Source organism: Rhipicephalus microplus, chromosome 1 (genome assembly GCF_043290135.1).
Source record: "Rhipicephalus microplus isolate Deutch F79 chromosome 1, USDA_Rmic, whole genome shotgun sequence".
Taxonomy (NCBI): domain Eukaryota; kingdom Metazoa; phylum Arthropoda; class Arachnida; order Ixodida; family Ixodidae; genus Rhipicephalus; species Rhipicephalus microplus.
Window position 1 is genome coordinate 252,711,982 of NC_134700.1, and position 23,293 is coordinate 252,735,274.

Below are 23,293 nucleotides of genomic sequence, written 5' to 3' on the forward strand. Positions count from 1 at the left end.
TGCCCAAGTAGTAGTAAGAGGCCACTCGCACGTGCACGCGTCGATTCTGCGCCCCGCACGAATGTGTCTCTTATGCCGGCGTCCACCAGGAGTGTAATCGTACTGCTGACGTGACGATATATTGCGTCCGTAAAAGAAGACACGAATGAATAGCAAAATAACCTAAGACACTGTTTGATGAGTCTGACAGGGCGTGGGAAAAGCAGCGGCACACCAACGTGGATGAGTCGGGAGTAGTACATTGCTGAGCGCTCTGCGTAAATACGGAAACGCGCTCGAGTTGCACGGTACTGTCGAGGACGCCTAATTTCTCCAACTCTAAGCTCGGCACATGTGCGGTCCGTTTGTAGCGTGGTTATCTTATTATTGCGCGCGCAGCCTTGTCTGAACGCAGCATCGTCGAAGGCGTTCACCGATGATGCGATGGTAAGATGAATGTGAAATTATCTCACTGTTATGGCACCGCGCAGGGCCCCGTATCGGCTTATATAGATAGCCATTGCTGAATGCAACGCGCGGCACGCGCTTCCGTTTTCACGTAAAGCGTGCTCACGACTGTGCGTTATAAAAAACGACACTCGCCACACTGCGTTATCGCGCTCAGTCCTTGTCACTCCGCCGCTTCATTCACACAAAGTGATGTTGAACCACCAATTCGCCCAACTACCCATAGAACTGCTAATGAGCGTGGATGTCGGGAAGACGCGCCTGTGAGAACAGACCTGCATGGAGTGCTCCGTGACGTTCGGCTCGGCGCTGTCGAAGAGGTACGCGTTGAACGTGTGCGGCGACGTGGTGGTCATGTTCTCGCACCAGAAGGTCGAGCTGTGCTGGTGCAGTGGGATGACGTCCTGGTATCCCATGGGCAGCGTCCGCTCCGAGTACACCGAGAAGCGCAGCAGCAGCGGAGTGCTCAGCAGCGCCACGCTGCACGCCACCACGAGACACACCTGCAGCAGCTTCTTGAGCGAGAACGCCATCGCCGCCCCTCATGACCAGCATGGCCTGGCACGAAGTGCTTATGTAAGCGGCTGGAGCCGATCGCCTTCGCAGGAAAAAAAAATGTGCGCCGCTTCTTCTGGCTTACTCGCTTGTGCCTTAATTACTGGTTCCTACCCACTACGGAGGAATAACCAACAAGCCGGTGGTTAATGCAAATGAAAACGTTAATGGTAATAATAACCCACAAAGGGAGATGGGTCAGGAACCGGGTGGCAGGATGTTTAAGGTTGGGGAAGCTGAAAAGAATGCTAAAAATTGGCTTCAAGCAAATAAAAGTAAGTTATCGAATAAGTTTAAGTGCTTAACAAGAAAGCGGTGAGACTATAAAATGTGATGCATGTCGGAGATAATGAAGGGTTTGAAACCAATGCTATGGAGTAATACAAATACCCAGGTGGTCGAAATTCCCGGAGCCCTCATGATATAATAGTTTTGGGACGTTAAACCCCACACATCAATAGTCAAATCAAGTAATACAAATAGACTAGCATGGTGACCTTTTTGTTTGTTGTTACCGCTAAGAATTCCTCAAATAATCCACCAGTCTCATAGTGCGTTTCTCCGGACTGAAAGTTTCCATCTTCGTCCGCTACGCAGGCGCACTCGTCAAGTAGGCGCCATACAGAAAACAACCGGGCCTGTGCCTGCAGTGGCAAGTCTCTCTCTTTATCTTTGTCACAGTTTTTTTTGTTTTTGTTGTTTCAAAGTTGTACCGTAGAGAAACATACTTACGTAAAGAGCGGACACTCTCATAGGGGCCCTGCGGCCGAGCTATAGACGGCGCTGCGTTCAGCGCAACGAGTGGCTGGTCAGACCCGATAATGTCTTCAACATAAATAAAATAAAATAATTATTTTCTGATGCTGGGATTTGAACCCGTACCCTCATGCTCCGAAGGCGAGTGTCTTTACCACTATAGGCTACACACCCACGGTTCCGCAGAGTGAATAAATGTACTGAGTGCATCTAAACCACATCAATTTGCACCCTTTGTGCAAAACAAATAGAGAAAGACAATACTTTCTAGTCAGACTTTACGTATATTTGTGGCAAAGCATTAACCGTCTTCCGCGGGACACGATGTAGAGCGGATATGAAAAGTTGCACAAATCAATAAAATTTCTTCTTTGCAGAAAGTTGATGCCAATCTTGGGTTTTCTATGTCTTTCTGAGGTGGCTATTACATGGATTGAAAAAAGGGTAGAAGCGAGCATGGGTGCGCCATCTAACGGTTGGTCAGAGTCCATCTTGCTGGGCCGCGAAAAGGCTCGAGTGGCCACTCTTTATATAGTATCTTTCTCTATGGTGGTACTGCTTCACGTTTCGTGACCGATCCCTCGTGGTGGGTTGTGCTCTTCTTTCGGCGATTATCATCGCCAGGCCACCGCATATGTGTGTGCTCCAGCTCTCAGGACCGGGTCCGAGAGGTGGCGCGCGGCACGGCCAACCCAGGTCACGACCACCAATTCGACCCCCCCCCCCCCTTGCACTTAAAGGGCGATAGGAAACGCAAGGCTTGATTCAAGATACCATATACAGGTTGCCTCGGCTATCTTTAGCCATAGTTTGAAAATATGTCGACACACACATTGACGACACGATCAAGCAGACTGTTGCCTGAAGTGAGTCACTATTCTTGTATGTGTGTGTTCTGATTGATTGCTTACTTGTATTTCATCGAGATCACTTGTCGTTTCACGTTGCCACACTTAGTTGTAGGCTAGATATGAACGCACTATTGGAAGTTGCAGTGACGGCGCCGAAACTTGACCCATTAGGGACGTGTCACAAACGACTCCAATTTTCGGAGCATTCGCGGGCCCCATCTTCCAAGGAAGGGCGTTTTTGTGTTGGGAGACGACATCCGGCGACTATAACGACCCAGCGTGGCGCCGGCTCGTCTTCCCTGCCCCTGACCGGAAGGGGAACCGGCGGTCTCAACAAGGAGAATTACTCCCAGATGAGACGGGAACACGTGTACGCCCCTGAAGAGGTTTGGACTGCATCGGAATAGGCAGTTGACGTACAGCCAACAACAAGTGCGGTCGTCGGTGTCGCGAGTCTCGCGTAGGCGGCGAGCATGGAGTGACCCGTGCAACGTATTGGGACGGCTGCAATTCCGGGCACCCTCGTCGTCTACCAAGCCGGCGAGACCTTCAGCGGCACCCGTCAACTCCCCTACGTGCACCAAGAGCTGGCCTGGTCCGTATGGAACTTTTTATTGTGACTTTTTTTTTAAACTGTTAAATTGTTTTAACCAGCCTTTTTTTTTAAATCTGTGTAGTTGTGTGCGCTGCGACGCACATAGAAACTCAAAAGCGCTACCCTGATCATTCTGTAATTATTTTCTTGTATCCCTCTCCTTTGATTTCCATCTTGTTGTTATTTTGTTAATGTTCCGCATATTTGTCTTTAGCCTGTATCTTTTGTAGTGTTTTTAGCACATTTTGTTATATAGCTGTTGTTTCTATCGCGCGTATCAGTTTTCCTCCTTTGTTATTTTTGTAACCTCCTGCCTTTGCCCCTGTTTTAATTAAATGCTTGTTTATGTGTAATCAAATTCCGTGTCTGCTCTATGAGTGCGTCGGTCAGGCCCACACATCACCACACGTGCAACCCCGCACGGGTCGACCAACCCGCAAATAAATTTGAAATGTGCCACTTCGGGGCCTTTCAGGCGTCGCAGGCCGAAGCGTAAAGTGGAAGCCTGCGAGTCTGCCGCACGTCGATGTTGGATCGGCGGGGCCTCACCCGAAGTGTGTGACAGGACGACGCCTACTGCGTAGGCGCGCCCTCGGGCCACGCCTGCGACCAATAAGGAACCAGCGCTGTAGTTGCCGCGGTCGCCATGCCACTCAAATCGCACCTATATAGCCACTCTCGCTGACATAATCCGCTATGCACAGCTTCTCTCAGTTTTCCAGCGCCTTCCTGTGGAAGTATAGCCTCAAGATAAAGTATGCCAGAATCTAGCCCGGGATCGGCGCGCGTGCGAGCGTTCGCAGCGGCACGCTGCGGCCGGTCGTCTGCACGAGCGGCGGAGTTATGGCGACACTGACGGCTAGGAGCTCTTTTTCAGCGCGCCACTTGTCCAGCGCTGGTCTCCCATATTCCCGAAGGGAGCCGTAGCGCATCCACCGAGTATAGAAAAGAAGGAAAGTCAGACACGCCCACATGGCTTCGCCTGTCCCGCTTTTCTGTATAAGGCAAGAGCTCCTGCATTTTGAAAATTTAATTTATTAATATCTAACAGTCAGGTACACTGTAAATCATAATCACCTTTTTATTGTTATAATTAGCTAGGCAGTCTCGGACAATATCACACCAATATCGCTGCCACGTATACGATGCTCCTTGGTCCCAGTTTTTTTTTTTAATTATTAGCCGTCGGACAAAAACTGCCTGCCGTCATATACATATTCAGAACGGAAACAGAAACACGCGTGACGTATGAGTAGTTTAAAATTATTTATTGCGCGTAATCGCCGTCGGAACAAGACGTTTGACACAGCTCCAATCATTGAAGGTACCGCGCGTAATGTTTTTCCAGCAGAACATGTACGTAACGCCGCCTTCGACGCATCTCGACAGGCCATTAGACCTTGACCTCCATTACCTCTTCTAGTAATCAATGGCGAAATTAATGACTACCGAGTTCTTAAATAGTACGTCATTTTTCTAAACTTAATGTTACACTTTAGGCACAGGAAGGTTTCCGAAGGTATCCTTCTACACTGCTGATGAACATGCGAGTGTTTTTCTGGTGACCTTTCTGGTATCAGCGCGAGATTGTCGTCACCTGGAAACTTATTCCCCGGCGTTTCACTGGGCGCAATCATTAAGCGGCCGTGTTCCGTCCTGTTCTCGTAATGTGCGTGCTATCGCGTTAGGATAGCGGCATGCGAAAGCAGTGTGGGTGGCACAGCGGATCCATGCCGAGCACTGCGCGGCATTATGCCGCCAATGTAGCGAGATTGAATACCCACGTTCCGACGGGAGACACTGGACTGTAGTACACCATATTGAACTGGAGCAACACCCCATCCACATAGTTTGGTCGTGGACAGTGTCTTTGCTATACATCTGAGCCTGTTCTTGGAGGTATACCAGTGGCGGGTATGTGAGTATACTGCGCTCTTGAAGAGAGCGCGTGATTGTGCCCCTTGGATCGCTAGCCAGGGCATTCATTCATTCATTCATTCATTCATTCATTCATTCATTCATTCATTCATTCATTCATTCACGTGAGGTCCACCGACAAGAGTCGCTTATACGAAATAACATTGCAGTGGAACGTGCATCCTGCGGTTGTATACTTCGACGACCCAGTGCGCAAACCACGCGATGTATCTTTGGCTGATCGCGCATATGACACGAGTGAGTTGTTAATTTCTGCAACCCTAGTTTTGCAGCTTTGTCGCGGGTCATAGTGCTGCACAGGTTATATGTGCGTGAACGAGATTGTCCTACTGAAAGTCTTTCTCATACCGCTCGGGAGGTCCACTGCAGTGCGAAAAAAAAAATAAAAAAATACATTCGGACCGATTTTGACCGAGACATCACGTATGTACGGGCAGATGACTGGACATTCACGTTTTGTACCATTTGGCCACAGTTTGGAAGCGCTTTTGTATTTAATGTGACAGGACCACGTGACTCCTGCTGCAGGACTGCGTGATCTGTAAAGCAATAATAGATTTTTTCGTGTGCCATAACCACGACAGGGTTTTGAGGCATGGCGTGGTGAAGCATATTGGACTTGTATATTTTAGAACTAATTGTAAGGTCACGGTAGTGTTGCATTTTGGCAGAAAGCGGAGTTGTTTCTTCTGCAGCCAAGTTGGTGTCCATGTGGTGAAACTAAAGGTGTGTATACATAGTGTTCATGTGATGTCACTTCCGCCGTTGTCGCCCTCTCCCGCCATGCCTGGGTACCTTCCTGGGTACTTACGCAAGTTCGCGTGCTGCAGCGTGGTTTGCTGGGGGCTCGTCATCTGTTGCTGTGTACGATGTTGAAAGGGAAGCATTGTGATTTTTTGTTGTCGTACTTTAACGAGCTCATCCGATAAAGAAGGCCTCGTTTGTTCACTCGATACCAGACCAGAAAATCAAGATGTGCGACACGTATACCAGCCACTGCGTACACCGGCTGCCCGCCACGACCTACGAGGGCCCATTATCTCGCTTTCACTACAAACACCACAAATCGCGTGGCCCAAGAACAAGTGAAAGCCCAAAGTCCCTCGAGCCGCAATTTTAAGAGTGAATGAGCGAAGCGCAGCATCTCTCATCGAAAACGAGTCGTGCAGAGCTAGGCAAGTTTACATGAGATGTAATATTAATATTTGCTACTTTGGCGGCCCACGCCACCAAAGTAGCAGCGTCCTCCCCCCCTCCCCCCCCAAGTGTTTTAAACAGTGCTGATGATGAGCCTATTTGATTGAAATTTCTTGAAACAGCCGAGGAAATTATTATGCGAGGCAGATAGATACTTCGCGTGGTGCGTGCGGCGGTAATGCCGGTCATTCCTTTTTTTTTGCGTATGTTTTGACATCTTTTTCACCTTGTATTTTACTTTTTTTGTACGCTAATGTACAGTGTAGTCCCTGAAAATGATGGAGACCGTGTTAGGAAATTAGTTGACGAACTTTTCAAAATCCTGACCCCCCCCCCCCCCTCCCAACTCGAACCGATCGGCTATACTTCAAAGTGAACTAATATTGTTTCGCATACATTTCCACAGTTTGTTTCAATGCAATACCCGAATTCCCGCGATCGCCGTCATGATTTTAACCGCCTTCCTGACACGCTGATTGTGCACGCAGTGGTCGCAGACAAGTTTGTATGTACAGTATCTTGGTAAACTATCTTTGTTTGCAAATAAGTGCTTGGCTTTAGCACTTACCCGTAATGAAGTTACACCTGAAGACACAAATATCACCGAGTTTCTTCCAGTAGTTTTTTTTTTTTTGTTAATGAGCGCCAGCCAAACACGACGGTACTTTTGGGGAAATCGCAATGTGCGTTCTCAATTTTTGGTAATAACTTTCGGCGAAGAAACACCCCGAAGCTCTGCTCCCTCTTCGGGGACTACTAAATCAACTTGCCTCACTAGCAGCCCTCAAACTTTCATCATGAGGCAAAACTAAACGGGCGCAAGCACGAGGAGACAACACGGCAGCGGTAGGCGACGAAGTCGGTAGGTACTCGGGCATGTCGGCGGCCCATTTCGGAAGTGACGAAGGGGCGCTGCATGACGCACGTGCACACTATGCATAGAGTTGGTGCTTGACCACCGGTAATTTCATGTGTCGAGCGACCATTATTCGGCGACATCGTCCCGCTGACTGCCTTCGAATGCTTCGGAGCTATTGCCAAAGGCCAAACTCTGTGCAAATGCTCCATGCGATATTCGTCTCGCCGGGGTCATTGCCCTGTATGCGGGCGTACGAACGTCTGCAGCACTGAATTGCATAGCTGAGCTTTGTCCCGTTACAGGACGATGCCTAGTCGAGGTCTAACAAAGCTACTCTGCTGAAAACGGCATCGCCTGAATAACGCTAGTTGAGCGGCATCACTTATGAAGAAAAAAATATATTGTCGTTTAGCAAAAAAGTTGCAGGTTAATTGTTGATACGTTACTGCCCCCGTCTTGGCATGCATGCCTCTGTTTTGTTTTCGTCAAATGTAGCGCTGAAATATTTCGAGTAAAATAACTCTCATGTGTTCTTTCAAAAGACGTTCGAAAGGTGTGATCGCGAGAGCTCTTTGACAATAAGCTTCAGCGCAACAGTTTTCTGCATGTGCACAAGTCGTCATCTATAGGGTCACGCGGTCCAGTTCAATCCGTTGGTATTTCTGCGTTGCGAGGCGTTCGAAGGACGACCGGGACGCAACCTGTCACAGCGCGCACCTATGCGCCCGTGCACTGCATGTATTCTAAGAGAACTTGTTGTTTGGCTAGTTGGTAGAGCATTGCGAAAAGTTGATTCGAGCGCGAAAACTTGTCACGATCACTCACACACGCACACACCCATGCATCAAACACACAGCGCTCACTTCCAACTGATTTATTGATAGCTCGAAGGCTTCAATATATACAGGACACATTGTGCGCACACACACCAAAGAAGGCCAACAGCATACATTATCAAAAACGTACAGTTAATCAATGTCATAGCCTTAGAGCGATAAACTGAAGTTCGCTTGGTAACAACGAAATCAGTTGGAAGTGAGCGCTGTGTGTTTGATGCATGGGTGTGTGCGTGTGTGAGTGATCGTGTCAAGTTTTCGCGCTCGAATTAACTTTTCGACACTGCACGCAGTGTCGCGCACTTTCGGAGCCCGACGCCATCAGCCCTGGAAAGCGGCCATCATGACGAATAGTCCGAACACGAAGTAGAAGATGAAGTAGACGCCCTTAGCCCTGGAAAGCGGCCATCATGACGAATAGTCCGAACACGAAGTAGAAGATGGAGTAGACGCCCTTAGCCCTGGAAAGCGGCCATCATGACGAATAGTCCGAACACGAAGTAGAAGATGAAGTAGACGCCCTTAGCCCTGGAAAGCGGCCATCATGACGAATAGTCCGAACACGAAGTAGAAGATGAAGTAGACGCCCTTGCGCGGCAGGCAGCGCGAGGTCAGCACGTCCGAGGTCCAGTTGAGGCGCGTGGATCCTCTGGGCTCGCCGTGCATGTCCACCACGACGTACTCGTTGGAGAGAAAGCCCAGAGGCAGCGAGCAGTTCGTCGCGTTCACGCACGAGTACGTCTCCGCACTGGATACGTCGAACACCGTCCTGCGTGATATGCACGTTGATACATTAGGGCACATTTCGGCGATAAATGTCAACAATTACTGGTGATAAGGACGAGAAGCATATGAATATATAGTCGACATCGGGGGCCTTCCACAAATTCTGTAATTGAATGAAGTTCGCTAATTGAAACATTTATTGAGCGTACTACTTTAGCAACACTGAAAATTGTGAGTGACAAAAAAACACACATGGTGCAGTTTTAACAGTATTGCCTTACGTGGGAGGTCAGTCAGTTTCATCGAACATTTTTTTGAGGGGGGGGGGAATTAGGAGTTAAGCTAATTCTAGAGTATTGCGATGTATGCTTACTGAATGTGTGAATGAAAAAAAAATGTAATAGATCAAGGGTTCACTTCTTAGTTAAACGACACCCAATAAAAGCTACAGACAAGGAAGCTATGCAAGACATAGGGTACTGTGGATTATACGTGCAGTCAAGTAATTCTTACAAAAGGAACGTAATTAACGTGGACGAAGGAGGAACATTTCCGCTGGTAGGCACCGCTACACTACACTGCTATAGTATACAGCTAACGCCTATAGATAACGCTCCCGTACCATCATTCTTCATTGTCTGTATAGGTTTCGTTAGATTGTTTCTACGGAGTGTACACGTCTTCAGCGCTGATCACACAGCTTCAACTTAGGCTGTTCCGATATGCATATACAATACTGCTGCTGTTCAAATTGTTAACAGCTTGGTGAACCTGAGTTGAATATGAATACTTTGTCTACACCATCGCAGACTTCCATTGACTGGGACGACTGCATGGTTGCATGCCTGTGAATCTCAAGCTGCCTGCCATATGCAGCATCAACATACACGACACGCCACAATAATGGAGAGGAATAGGCAATGTACTCAAGCCATAAAGTCGTCTTCCTCCCTCGGCGACACATGCTACTTCATTACTGGGATTATCATGGCCGTGTTGACCTCAACTCAATAAGGGCCTGTACGCGCGCTTCGCACAGCCGCAACGCACGTACCGGGACCCCTGCCGCACCCATGCGGAGGGTGGGTGAAAGAGCGTCGCCTATTTGCTCATTTGCTCCCCCGCTGGGTTGCGGTAGGTGTCCCGGCACGTGCGTTGCGGCTGTGCGGGTAGCGCGTGTGCAGGCCCCAAGCGGTGTCCCTGGAGCTGTGCATGCAGATTTATGTCATTGTGGTCCTGCGCTGTCGGGAGGCATGAGTGTGAGCGGGAAATGTTAAAACGATTAGCTCTCTTGAAGCATTTCACTCATGTTACGCCATGCATGTATCCCTGAACGCCGCAGTTAAAATACTTAGATATCCCTAATTATTATTTCTGTTATGAGCGGAATCGAAACATCTCCGCACAGCTTTCCGAAGTGCAGGCTTCCGACGTCTTAGCGCTGTCTCAAAACCCGGCGCGGGAAGGCATCACCGATCTCGGAGGCTACAAGCTTACTTTTTAACAGTGCCGTAAGATGGCGCAACGTGTCTGGTAAGACCGTGAGACGCGGGAAACAGGAGTCTGGTTACCGTTCGCATGCTTCATACATGACGCGTGTTCGTGGTGACTCTTGAGGGGTGTGTTACTGCATTACCTCTATGAAAATGCATTAACGTCCACACTAGTTCTCAGGTGGCTTCTGCCGGAATTATATTTTCGCGACAGTCACACAGGGCGGCCTTGGCGCCATGGTGTGCTGCCTGGATATTAGCGCTGCTAGCATGCTTCTCTGCTTCGGAGAAAAAAGAAATCTGACATAATTCCAGGAGAGCAGAAATGTACTCATAACGTTGCAGACCGTCACGTGTAGGTATAGATCGCATGTGCGCCCTCGGTGTTCTGTCGAGTAGAGATATCCCACACTCGAACTGCATAGGCGCCAAATTCAAACCCGTGTGCGCACGGATCAAGTTTTCATGTGCGCGTGATGCAAGAACATTTTGTTCTTTAAGTTCTGCTTACCTGTCGAGGTAGAAGTCAGCGACGATTGTGTTCGGCGTGACGTAAAGTGGCGGGTTGCTAGCGAAGAAGACGTAGTAGAAGTCCGACGCCGCTACGGCGTAGCTGATGTTGTGCCGGTGGTCCCGACGATCGTGGGACGTGCCGCAGCTGTAAGTCCAGCGTAGGGGCACGTGGAAGAGCGCGTTGTTGCAGACGCTGATGCCGAGCGTCTCGTTGAGCATCAGCCCTTCGCTGCTCGAGATGGTGGATGACTGGTCGTCCGACTCCGGAGATGACTCGTCCTCGCCGGGTTCGTCCGAATCTGCTTTCTCGTCCGACTCGTCCAAGCCGCGCCTGCACACGGACGTCGAGACATCGCCTGTTTCATCGACAAGGCCTAAGCACACGCGCTGCGATGAATACCTTCAGGCCTTTCAGGTCAGGCCTTTCGTCCACGTCACTGGGTCGTGACGTGGACGAATGGAGCACACTGCGAGTCAAATAATAAATTGTTTATTTGGGCGAACCTGTGCCCAGTAAACGGAAAGTCGGCCTGCAGTAGCAGTCTTGGACTGATACAAAGAGAACTTTATTAACTTCAAACTAAAAAAAAACTCTCTACATCATTTTATACATACAGTGCTCGTTTAGACACCCCTCTTGTGCACTATGGGGCATACAAACTCTATTATCCATAGAGGAAACTAGCGGCACATACACAGATATATATATATATATATATATATATATATATTATATATATATATATATATATATATATATATATATAGTTTGTGCTAGTTTGTGCTAGTTTGTGCTAAACTACACATACATTCGTAAAAAAAAAAACCACAATAGCGGCGAACGGAGCGTCGGCATGTATACTCTTGCCATCGAATGTTCTAGCGTTATCGCTGGCGGTGGCGTAGGTTCCAGAATAATCTGTACAGTTCGCAGAGTGGGCGTGATCTTATCGAAATGATCTACTAAAGTCCGGAAGCTTCTCAAAAACTGCACGCGCGTTTTGCGCTGAGAATTGTGTAGTGTTTTAGGGCGATAACAAAACTTAAGAAATGGAACGCGGCAATATTGTGGTCAAGAAAACCAAAGACCCAAGCGTTGCGCAAAGCCTTTCGTGCGTAAATTGTGATGACGAAAAACAGCGGCACTGGGGCTCTGCTAGTGCGAGGACGAAGGGTAAGCACATTAGAAGAATTTACCCGAATACCGACCGAGCTGTTGTCGCTGTGTTGCTCGTTACAATAGTGTAGTCTACAAAAACGGAAAGCTCAGACCCGTCCTCGTTCGGTCGTTTTGAGGGATCTCGTTGTCGTCTCGCTTTTTTATAAGTACAGTAACAAAGGAATATTGTGAGCCCCTGTTTCATGACTGGCCTCCTAATTAAAGTTATTAATTGTGCGCTCGGTTCATGTATACAGACGTTCGTGGTGCGCCTGCGTTCGATGCGCGTTGAAACTAGGTTTCTCTGCCGGTGTTTTAAGGAATAACAATTATGAAAAAAAGGAGCAAAGCTGTGAAACGCTTCGTACAATACGAATATTACATTGGCACTGATGCGATATGAGGAGTTACCACACACACACACACCGCTGCATGAACCATCATTTAAAAACAGTGGCGGAGTCTGTATATGCACGCGGTAGCGTGACATCGGAACATATTTGCCGTTGTAGCAGTAGCAGAACACGTGTTTGCGAAGTCACAGAGGACGGAGCCTCAGGAACACTTTTGCTGCTGCAATCCAGCTCACACGGTCAATCTGTTGTCGCTGGTCGTCTAAGGCTGTGTTGTGAAGATTTGACTTCCCACTGAGAGGGGATTCCGGGCTGGCTGGGTGGTTTGGTGCATTTCCACGTGAAGCATAAAGCTTTTGCTTGACCACGGCTTGGCAAAACTGCGCGATAGGTTGTTAAAAATAACTTTGTTCTTGATATTGAAAAAAAAAACTAACTTTACAATTTAAGAAGCGCTAACTTGCCCCTTGCCGAGCAGCCATGTTTGGACATCTATAAGAACACGATCTTGCTCTTTGTAGAAGGACTCCAGAAGAAGCGAGTCGATTGCAGCAGTACTCTCAAACTGGCTCGACGGCATTCGAGAGTTTTCGCAACCGTCCACTAAGAGCGTCGCCAGTGATCACGCTGCACATGCATGTTTCCCGTGCAAGAAAGACGAGTACAACGCTTGTACTCGTCTTTCCTTCCTGTGTATCCGTCCTGTTTTGTTCTTTTCTTTTTTCGCACTGCTTATTATTATCATAGATCTACACCAACGAGCACATCTATCTACACTTAAGCTTCTAACATTCGGAGTAACCCATAATTTGACCTCGATAGACAGCGCTGTGTAACTGCCACGCGACGCCATGACCAGCGGACGTAGCCGATTGAGGAGTATACGAAGACGTGGCATGCCGCCAAACAAGCGGGCAGGAAGAGCGTCGACGACTGGCATATCAATCGAAACAACTCTATAGGAAATCAGTCGCGTGTTATTACGCTTTTGGTACATCGTCGTGCGTCCGAGTGAAGGAGTACGAGTGGCGCCTGAGCGAACAGATTTAGACGTTTTACGCTTTTGCGTATAAATTGTCGACGGTCCGTGGCACTGGAGCGGAAAGGAGGCGTGTGCGTGTCTACGTTTAACTAAAAAAAACTAATAGAATACCAACGCTGCTGCGCGTACGGGTCACAGAAGACAATATTAACCTAATGTGCTTACATGACTTTCTGAAGATTGTGTTTAAACCTGTGCCAATAGGGGATACCATGCACCCTTTTTCTATCCACTACATGTATAGTTTTTCTTTCCCACCCGCTTCTCTTCCGTAGTTGGGCTTTTCAGGAAGCTTAGAACAAACGCTGGAACCTAAATAAGGACGGAAAGCCCGCTTACGACAGCCTGGTTACCTGATGTAGAAGGCTGCTTTTATAATGTCCATGATTTCCGCAGTGAAGTAAAATCGGACCCCTGCACCTGCTAACACGCGGTGCAGTACAGAGAGCTAAAAAAAAAATGTCGTTTACTTCAGTAACCAGAACATTCAACATTTTTTTTCCTTTTCAGTCTCGCAAGGCAGAAAATAAAATCCACTTTCTCTGTTTAACAATGGCTGTCCCATTTAACTGGGACGTCGTTTCCGGATTATTGTACGTTGATGCCTTAAGAGCCCCTAGCAATAGTATCAAAGACGATTATCTAAGACGCAAAAACTTGAAGATAATCTCGTTAAATTTCTTGGAATAATAAGTTCTTTGTTCTGATTAATATGAATCGTGTCTCATAGTGGCTCCCCTCAAAATTAACAGCATCTTTCATCACGTTCCTACGTCTTATTTTTCGTTCGCAATTACTGTATAGACGCTTTTTCGTATCTGGTTTCTTCAATCAAAACTAGATGGCGCTACAGCACCGCGGCCTACCCCCTGTCGTGGCTTCTGGAAGTGCTAGAGTGTACTGAACTCGACGTTAACTTATCTTGGCAGTGGAGCGGTGGCTACGCAGGCGGGACTTCCGCGCATTAGCTTACCGCTCTATAGCGTGATAGCGTTGGTTAAGGGAATAGCGTTACCGTGACGAAAACGTTCGTTGCGAACAACGTTTACGTGCCCAAGCTGGGTCGGTGGCATCGCCTATCTAAACTAAAGAAAGTGGAAAGAAAAAAAAACAGAATTGTTGCCTGTATCCCCGCGCCCAACAGTATTGCTTCTTTTTTTAGTAATAATAAAAGTATATAAATATGAACCACGCACCAAAAGTTCGAACTTTTAGGCTGCAGATTTGTTTACACCGATCTTCTAGTTAGGCCTAGGGACGTTCGGAATGGAAAGCTATCTAAAAAAACTAGGCTAATAAGTTGTCCGTAATACTCGGTCGTCTCAAGGCAAGCGAAGCTGTTTCGCACAGTCGTTATAGCTACAAAAGAAGTCTGTAGATCCCCACCAACGCTAAATTCAATTCGCAGAGGGCGTCCAAAACCGCCGCTATGTTTTACGTACACTACGTGGACCACGCAAACACGGTAACGCTAAGTATGAGAAGTAGTGTGCGGGAGGTTACTTACACGTTACAGGTCTTTTAGTGTACAGAGCACGTGCATCTCGATTCCGCTATGCCGCTAAACAATAACTGTCCAGTGTTGTTCCGCAAGTAGTACGACAGCTTGCAGCTGATTTCTGTTTTGCTAGCGCGCATCGTTACCATGTTTAGGAACTTCTATACAGGAAAAATATGAATCGGAGAAACATCATGCAAGCTCTGATACTGTATACGAAGGGAGGTGTTTGACGCACAACGAATAGAATCGTTTACTCCGACGTTTCGGCCGTGGGACCGGGCTTCGTCAGGGATATATACAGAGCATAAAAAAAATCGCGCACTTATGTATATATGCCAATGATCCAGGGCCCCCAAACACGTGTCCTAGTATAATTAACAAGGCTCTTATGTGTCAGCACAAAAACGTCCTTCAGTGATAAAAACCACAGTGCTGTGTGATATCACTCTGTGTATAGTCATGGCAACTCATGCGGCTTAACAGGATATACGTGCATACAATCCGACAATACGAATGACATAAGTGTTTCGCTACAGAGACAGTACTGATAGTTGGTTCGTGAAAATTACACGTTCAAGATGAAAGGTAAAAAAAAATATGTAAAATAATTGCTTTTTCATTTCTACAATCTTAGCAGAGCGCACTCGCAGAAGAAAAGTTCCGCTATCACGATACTCGGCTGCGATAAAGAAGCAGGCTAGCGTACACTTTTTTGTTTCCGTTGAGCACGACAACTTACGTGGAAGGAAGACACGTCAATGTGCCTGCATCCTCACTGATAACATCTGCTAAAGTATTAAAGTTCAATATCAGGTACGATTCCCGGAGTTCGCGATAGCGATATGAGCCAAAACCAGATTCAAGAATGGTTGCTTTCGTTTGATAAAAAAAAGTGGTCTGGCAGGCGAACGTGTCGTGATAGCGGTATACATGGAAAATATTCACGTGTTATTTGTGGTTTTTGAAGCGTGTTCGGAAGGGAGTCCTTCTGTTTGACCAATATATCGTTTTGTTTTTCAAGAGACACTGCATTCCGACATGTACACATCATTGTAAGTGTCGCAGTAAAATCTGTCATGAATCGTTACACTCTTAAGTCCGAAGACGTACTTGCGGCGTCCTGTGTGACTTGCATGTGCACATACACTTTGCACCGTGGTTTGTTGCAAGGTGCGCAGTCACTCTCTTTACAGGCACCAATTTTAGTACGTTAACATGCCGTTAAGGTTCTAGATGGCGTTAACATGCCGTTAAAGTTCTTTGACCGTCGGTAAACAACTCGAGGTGGCCCAGGAATTTTTTTTTAAGATGACTACTTTGTGTTAGGATGCTGTGGCGCCGTTTAAATAGCAGATATCTTTGGAGCTGATGATGAAAGTGTTAGAACAAGATTGCTCTACAGAGCTATGATTCCCTTCACCGCCTATCAGAATAGTCGGCTTGAGCCATGACATTGTCAATATATATAGTTTTTCGGGTATTTTTTAACTATAGATAACTAGTCAGCCCGTTGTAATTTTCAATGAAGTCTGTACGATTAGAGAACAATCGTTTGGAATGGTGAGCCTGACCATAGTGAATTTCAGTTTTGCATCGTCTGGGTGGACGCTCTGAAAATACAGAAGTTGATGTCGGTCAGTGGGCTTGCAGAACAGCTTTGTGGCAAGTTGTTCTTTCGCAAGAGTGACTGTTACATCAAAGAAATTCACAGAAGTGTGCGAAAATTGGTTCGAGAACTTAATAAACCTCAAATGTAACCAAGCAGACTTACTTCGCCATGCGCCCAGACATGAAAAATATCATGAATGAAGCGCCTGTAGTAGAGAGATTGAAGCGGGGTTTCACTGACGAATTTGCCTTCCAGAATGCCCATGAAAATATTAGCGTAGTTAGGGCCTACTTTCGTTCCCATTGAGATGCAGTTAGCTGATACGTAGTAACGTCTGGTAAATTCAATGTTGTTTGATTTGAGGATAAGTTTCAAAAGATTACCAAGTGCTTTTATATCAATAGATTTATTAAAAGGAAAACTTTCATATGCCTTTATTGCAGCAAAAATACAATTTTTGTGTGGTATTTTGATGTATAGCGATGCTATACATCAAAATACCACACAGCGTTACTACGTCCAGCGTTACTAACATTGAACCAGATGAAACATGAAGATCTGCAATTTCTTGAAAAAAAAAATGATTGGTGTCTCTAAAGAATGACGTAAACGTGGCTGGAATTAATCTTGTTAATGAGAAAGTCAACGTAACGGGATAAGGTTTCGGTGACGGTGCCAATTGCAGAAGTGATGGGGCGGCCGGGATTATTCTGCTTGTGAATTTTAAGAAGCATGTAAAATCTTCCCGCTACGGGACTTGAGTGGTATCAGAGAGCCTTTTTGTTTGGAGTGGTATCAGAGAGCCTTTTGGTACAACGTTCTAGTAGAGCTCAGAATTAAGATCGCTGGATCTGACGGCGAAGCCTTGTAATAGGTGGCGTCTGAAAGTTGCCTGTGAAATTAAGCCTCGTGTGAGACGTTACTGCGATCCTAAATATAAAAAAAAGCCACACTATTCAAGTCCGCGGAGGGCCCATTTCTGCAAAATCGCGTAACTATAGGTACATGCTTACTGTAGCGGCATTTTTTTTTTGTTGTTGTTACTGCACGTTTCGCGCGACTCGGGGGTCCGCAGTGGCGGCTTTTCGCCAAGTGCTCGCGAAGACAGATTGTGCACGCGCTGACAATGGCAGGATATGACGTAGCAGCCATGCAGTGGCACGAACCTCGCGCTTAAGTCTCGGCTCTTCTTTCGTGACAGGTCGCTACTGGCGAACGATATACTTCCCGTTCTTGTTCTTCAGCAGCTATATACCCAGATCAACGAGCTCAAATTGCTTTCCCATTACGCTGTTTCATAGAGCGCAACCAAGTTGTGATGGCACGCGTGTGCTTTATGCACTTCTGCTCACTTAAGCGGTCACGTTTTGGAATATATATTGTCCGAATTTTTCGGAAAAAGGGACAAGCAGCACGCGTCTTAACATCGTCTCGCATAATCCTATCGTAGTTCTGGGACGTAAAAACTCAGATGTTATTATTACTATTATTAAGCTGCCACTAGATGGCACAGCTATAGAAACACGAGCTATGTTTTTCTCTGAGCAACGTTATCAAGCGTATACAGCCTTAGTGCCTCACCAAGTCATCAACCTTCGCCCTGGGTCACGGCGTAATGACGTCTTTGTACACCTTAGGAACGATTAGACACACGTGTCCATGTGATCTGGAAAAACAACATTAGTATGCGGAGGCGCGTCGACTTAATTTAGCCTGCCGGAACGAGGCACGTTCAGTAAAGGTCGGCTCCGTATTATTTCTTTCCATTCGGCCTGCAGCTACATGGGAGTGCGCGAGTGTCGCCCGCGTAAATGCCACGGACCCAGCTGGGGAATAGTCTTCAAGCATTCTCGTTATTTACTCGTGGTTGCCCTGCGAAAGCGATTGCTAGCAGTGTATTGTCTATTTTCTTACTAAAGAAACGCTCGCTTTCTGTGTTGTTTCAATCAACCTCCACTTTTTTCCTTTCCAAGAACAATGTTCTCCGCGAAAGCGGATATTTAACGGAGCATGAGGAGGATTTTCAAGGAAGAGAAATTGCTTCAGGAAATCGTCCGTCATTTTCAAAGACCGTGGATCGCTTTACAGCCTTCGCTTGTTTTGAACTCATAATAACAAGGCCTAAAATCTCAGCTTTGATCTGAAAGCATTCGTTCGACGGCGCCGAACTATAACTTCAACATTGCGGTGGTGTTATAGCATCCCTTGTAAAGCCGTTTTCGTGCCCGTACGTCGTGGTTAGTGTAGTTAGCTTAATCGCCGCCGAGCGAACGGTGGCGCTGTGTTCGCGGGTGGCGCCACCTGGAGGGCTTATGCGGATTCATGAGGGGCAGAGCTTTTTGGGGCTTGGCATTGCTTTTTTATGGTCGGCTGTCGTATTCGTGGGAAGATTCCGCGCCTTGTCCCCCCATGGTGAGTGGAGCGGCGGCGACACCGCATTCGGGCCTCATTTTGTGTGTGTGTGTGTGTGTGTGTGTGTGTGTGTGTGTGTGTGTGTGTGTGCGTGTGCGTGTGTGTGTGTGTGTGCGCGCGTGTGCGTGTGTGTGAGTGCGTGTGCGTGTGTGTGTGAGTGCGTGTGCGTGCGTGTGTGTGCGTGCGTGTGTGTGCGTGCGTGTGTGTGTGTGTGCGTTTTACATTAAAATGTTTCAGTTTGACCGCGCACTTTATAACATTACAGAAATACCGGATTTTATTCACCGTGTTTTTGGGAAGGTTGTTGTAGAAGTCTCAGCTTACCGTTTACGTTTGCGCATACCACTAAATAATGGTGACAACAGCATCAAATGATATTTACGTATAAATGTCGATTACCACTCCAGAAAAAGTCGTAATGGAGGCTTTTAGGGTTTACGGTATTCCGGTATACGCAAAGACGTGACGCCGATGCGCCACGTCTGCACTCTCCAGTAAACTTTTTCTGAAATAAATGTTTTTTACCACCACCGCCATCCTGTCTATGATGGTGTTTAGTTCTCTCACGTTTACTGTTTCGATATTCAAGGTAATTCTAGCCTCTATAATGCGACTAACAGTGAGACCGTGATTGGCGCTCGCACTTCGCCTTATTTTGACTTGGCGGCTGGGTATGTAAAGCGAGCAGCCACGAACGAAGGTGAATTCTCAAGACATGACCGAAGACGTAAAACGTATACGGCTAGTAGCTCACGCTCCGTAAAGGTGTGCGCATTAGTGGTTTCCATCGGGTATTCCGGCAACACGGTAACGTGAAAAGTATGCGGATAAGCTACAAACCTCTTTATGTGTCCGCAGAACGTTTTAAAAAGGAAGTCAGGTAGCACGGAGCGCACACAGCCAAAGTTTAGTGCTCAGGTGGGCAATCGAGATCGAAAATGAATCGGAAAATGACCGCACATGTGCAAGGTCACTATTCTTTTCGTTCTGCGCACAAAGTAACATTAATATTATCTGGATTTTTACGCCTCAAAACCACCATATGATTTTGAGGAACGCCGTAGTGGAGGGCTCCGGAGAGTTTGACTACCTGGTGTTCTTTAACGTGCGCTGAAATCGCACAGTGTAGAGGCCACAACCATTTCGTCTCCATTTCAATGCGACCACGGCAGTCGGGATCCAACCTGCGACCTGCGGTTCAGCAACGGAGCATCATAACCGCTAAGCCACAGCGGCGAACTGCACAAAGGAAGTATATTGCTTTTGAGAATGCAAAACCAACCAGCCCAAGTAGCCACCCCGTTGTTAAAAAAAACTCTGTTGCCATTACATTTGGCCTTTTGTTATATTTACTGTAGCTATTTGTAAGATATTTTTTTCGTATCTTTTTCAGCTTAGCTAAGGTGACATCTTCGTAATGGTGGTTTTAGGCAAGGCGACATTTTAATAATGCGAGTCACTTACGAGGCTCCAATAACAAAGTTTTGTTAAATAATGAGCTTTTCATTGGTACGCTTTATAACGAAATCGGAGACAGATACGCAGAGTATTTTTTAACGTTCACGTAATTCGTAATTCGAGAAATTCATAACCGAATAAATGCCAACATAGAAAGTGATCGTGCCTTGAGCGCAAGATCCAGGGGCAATAATAATTAACAAGTTATTTAACTGGTTTTCGTTAATTAGTCATTTAATACCGCTCTAGCCTAGGAAAATATTTTGCCTCGGCATAGTTTGTGTGCGATGACGTGCGGAGTGCGAAGCTGTCACACTTCTAAGTTACATTTCCAACACAGTGGTTGCAATGGTGTGAAAGCAGCGTAACCACGTGACTGTTAAGCTTCTTCAATGTAAGCTTCAATGTCAAGCTTCAGTGCGTGAATACCGTTAACACCAGATGGGTTAAGAATACATAAAACTAAGTATACTATATACTGACAGCATTGACTGTCGCCTAGACAGAGGGAAAGAACGCTTGGCTGCTCTTTCGGGAGGAAAAAACTTATGGGAGAAAGGGAACGGGAAAAGCAAAAGGGGGAAGTAAAACAAAGAACGGAGATCCGGACAGACATGGGTACAAAAGCAGGACAAGAACGTTTGTCCCGTTGCAGTCTTGTACTTTGGGACCCTCGTCTGTATATTTTACTCCCTGTAACATTCTTTTATGACATGATAATAAACGGGTGGCCGCAGATTCGTTTCGTTCACGAAAGTCGGCAGAGCGAACAGGCTTCGATCAGCACGAGTCTCGAAGTGTTTGGAGTAAGTTGCGGTACTTAGAAGGCGGTATATTTACTCACCGCTTGGTTTCGAGTGCCGTGAGGCACTTTCCCAACGCTGCTGGGCCCCGGATGAGCGAGAAAGCGGCGCCGGAGAGCCTTGAGCACACGGACACGGTGAAGTTGGAGCCTGCGAGGAAGTAGAACCCCCAGTACTCGTACGTCTGCTTGGGCACCGACATGGTGAGCGACAGCTCCAGGGTCCTGCCCATGGGCGTCGTCACCGGTTCGTCCGAGTCGCGGAACAGGTGCGCGTCGAAGCTGTGGTTCATCACCAACTCCTGCGCCGAGCACCAGAGGGTGGAGATGCGTTCGCGCACCGGTATCACGTCCGACACGGCCATCGCCACCAGAGTCTCCTTGTAGACGTTGAATCGCAACACGAACGGGTAAATGAACAGGACGGCTGCCGCCGCCACGAAGGCCAGCGCCAGGAACGGGTGGTGCGAGTACACGTGCATACTGAGGCACACATCGACGGCAGACTCGCTTAGCGTCCTGGTGCCGCGAGGTACCAACCACTGAGGTCCGGGCGAGAAATTCGGGATGCTAGTTTACCATGTGCGTTGCCTTTTCCGAGTGGGCGTCTAGGTTGGCGCACTTGGGGAAGCCATTGCGCCCTTCTAGTTGTCAGCGTAAAACGTCCATCGATGGTGGCGTTTCTTCTTTCGCTGAGCTGGGAAAGACTAGAATTCATAAAATGCTGAGCGTGCTTCCCGCGTTTCCGAGTGGCGCGACTGCAGGTACCGATTCTGAGGCGCTGATGCTTGGAGAAACCTGGTGCGGCTTAGTGAACGATTCGGGGCCGTCTTTGTTCCGGCAATGTCCCGTTCGTGGTAGGGTTTCTCCGGGTCGATGGCCTTGCTAGCGCCACATGCGAAGAAAGTGCGGGCTTCCGCGGTTGCCAAGCGTACGGCCTCCCATCCCGGTGGCTTGGGCCAACTGCAAGCTGCGTGCAAGCAGCTCACAAGGTATATAGTGTTGCAATTGAGACAGCGCCTCCCCGAGCAGTTTTTGCTCGTCCTTGCGAAAAACCGAAAGTGTAGAAGCTTAAACTGCGTGCCGAACCAGACCCAAGGCACGTTTCCGAGTCGTGCTTCGTCAAGGAGGAGGAGGGCGAGCCATACCCTCGCCCGCAGGTCCGGCCACAAATAGCACGCGCGCGCCTAGAGAGCGGCGTGGACTTCGCCGTGCGGGAAGTGAAAGTGGACGCTAGCGGGACCCCTGGCGTGGTCGAAGTGCTTGGCGGACTCTGGGCTCGGGTCAGCTCGCGAAAACAAGCTAGGGCGCACACTTGCGCCTTGTGCGCGTACGATGCTGTCGGATCGTCGCTGCGCTCTCTTTGCCGAGGGGCGTCTGCGCAGACGGACGCGACGCTCCGCTGCGGTGATTCGTCGCTGCGCTCAGCTGCTCGTAGCCGGTTGTTTTCTCGAAGCACGTGGTAGGGCGTTGTTGCGATGTGCGCTCACTCAGGTTGCCGACAGCGTCAGCGAGGCGGCCGTGTGTCGCCACGACTACTTTGCTCGGTGCGATTCCAGCCTGGCCTCCTTCTCACAACGTTCGCGTGGAGCGAGAAATGTGTTCACCCACTCTCTGCGAAGGGCAACGAGCGGCGTCGCCGACAACTGTTTCGCCCGAGGCGCGACGCTCGCGGCATCCCCTGCTTCCTCGGCGCAACCCCCGCTCTTACGCAAGCCCTTATCTGTCAGCGGAGCTGCCCCGGCTACTTTTGCGGTCGTGTTTTCATTCTGGCGTCGCCGCTCGGCGATTTCTCCACTTAGCGCTAACTCTGCTTCGGCCGTGTCGTCCGATAGGGCGAGCTATCACCACCCTCTCGGTAAATGAAGCCTCTTCTTGGCCGCCCCTCGCAGCGGGCGACCTCGACTTGGGCCCCGCCGGACGATCGAGTAGCCAGCCGGCTTGTGTGCTTTATCTGTGCGTCAAGCTGAAGACACCCGTTGGCGTTCAAACTGTGGGTGCACATCGAGAAAATCCTAAGGATGCAATGTGCCAACCTCGGATGTAGCACTTATCTGTACAGCAACAGCAGTAACTTTACTACGCGTTCTAAAAGGACGCATCCATGTTGACAACGATATTGTTTTATGGCATACGCGCGTGCCTTCGCCTGCTGTAAAGGCCATCTTTTTACCGCTGTCATTCGCTAGTG

At 48.0% G+C, this 23,293-nt stretch overlaps 1 protein-coding gene across 1 annotated transcript; it reads right to left on the minus strand.

Annotated features, from left to right (window-relative positions):
* Nucleotides 1-8,415: 8,415 nt before the first annotated feature.
* LOC142814511 (uncharacterized) lies at nt 8,416-22,020 on the minus strand. Its single transcript, XM_075893327.1, has 3 exons — nt 21,145-22,020; nt 10,765-11,097; nt 8,416-8,803 (listed from the first exon to the last, which is right to left on the minus strand). Exons 1-3 carry the CDS (start codon nt 21,582-21,584, stop codon nt 8,557-8,559), a joined length of 1,020 nt encoding a protein of 339 aa, XP_075749442.1. The 5' UTR covers nt 21,585-22,020; the 3' UTR covers nt 8,416-8,556.
* Nucleotides 22,021-23,293: the final 1,273 nt, after the last annotated feature.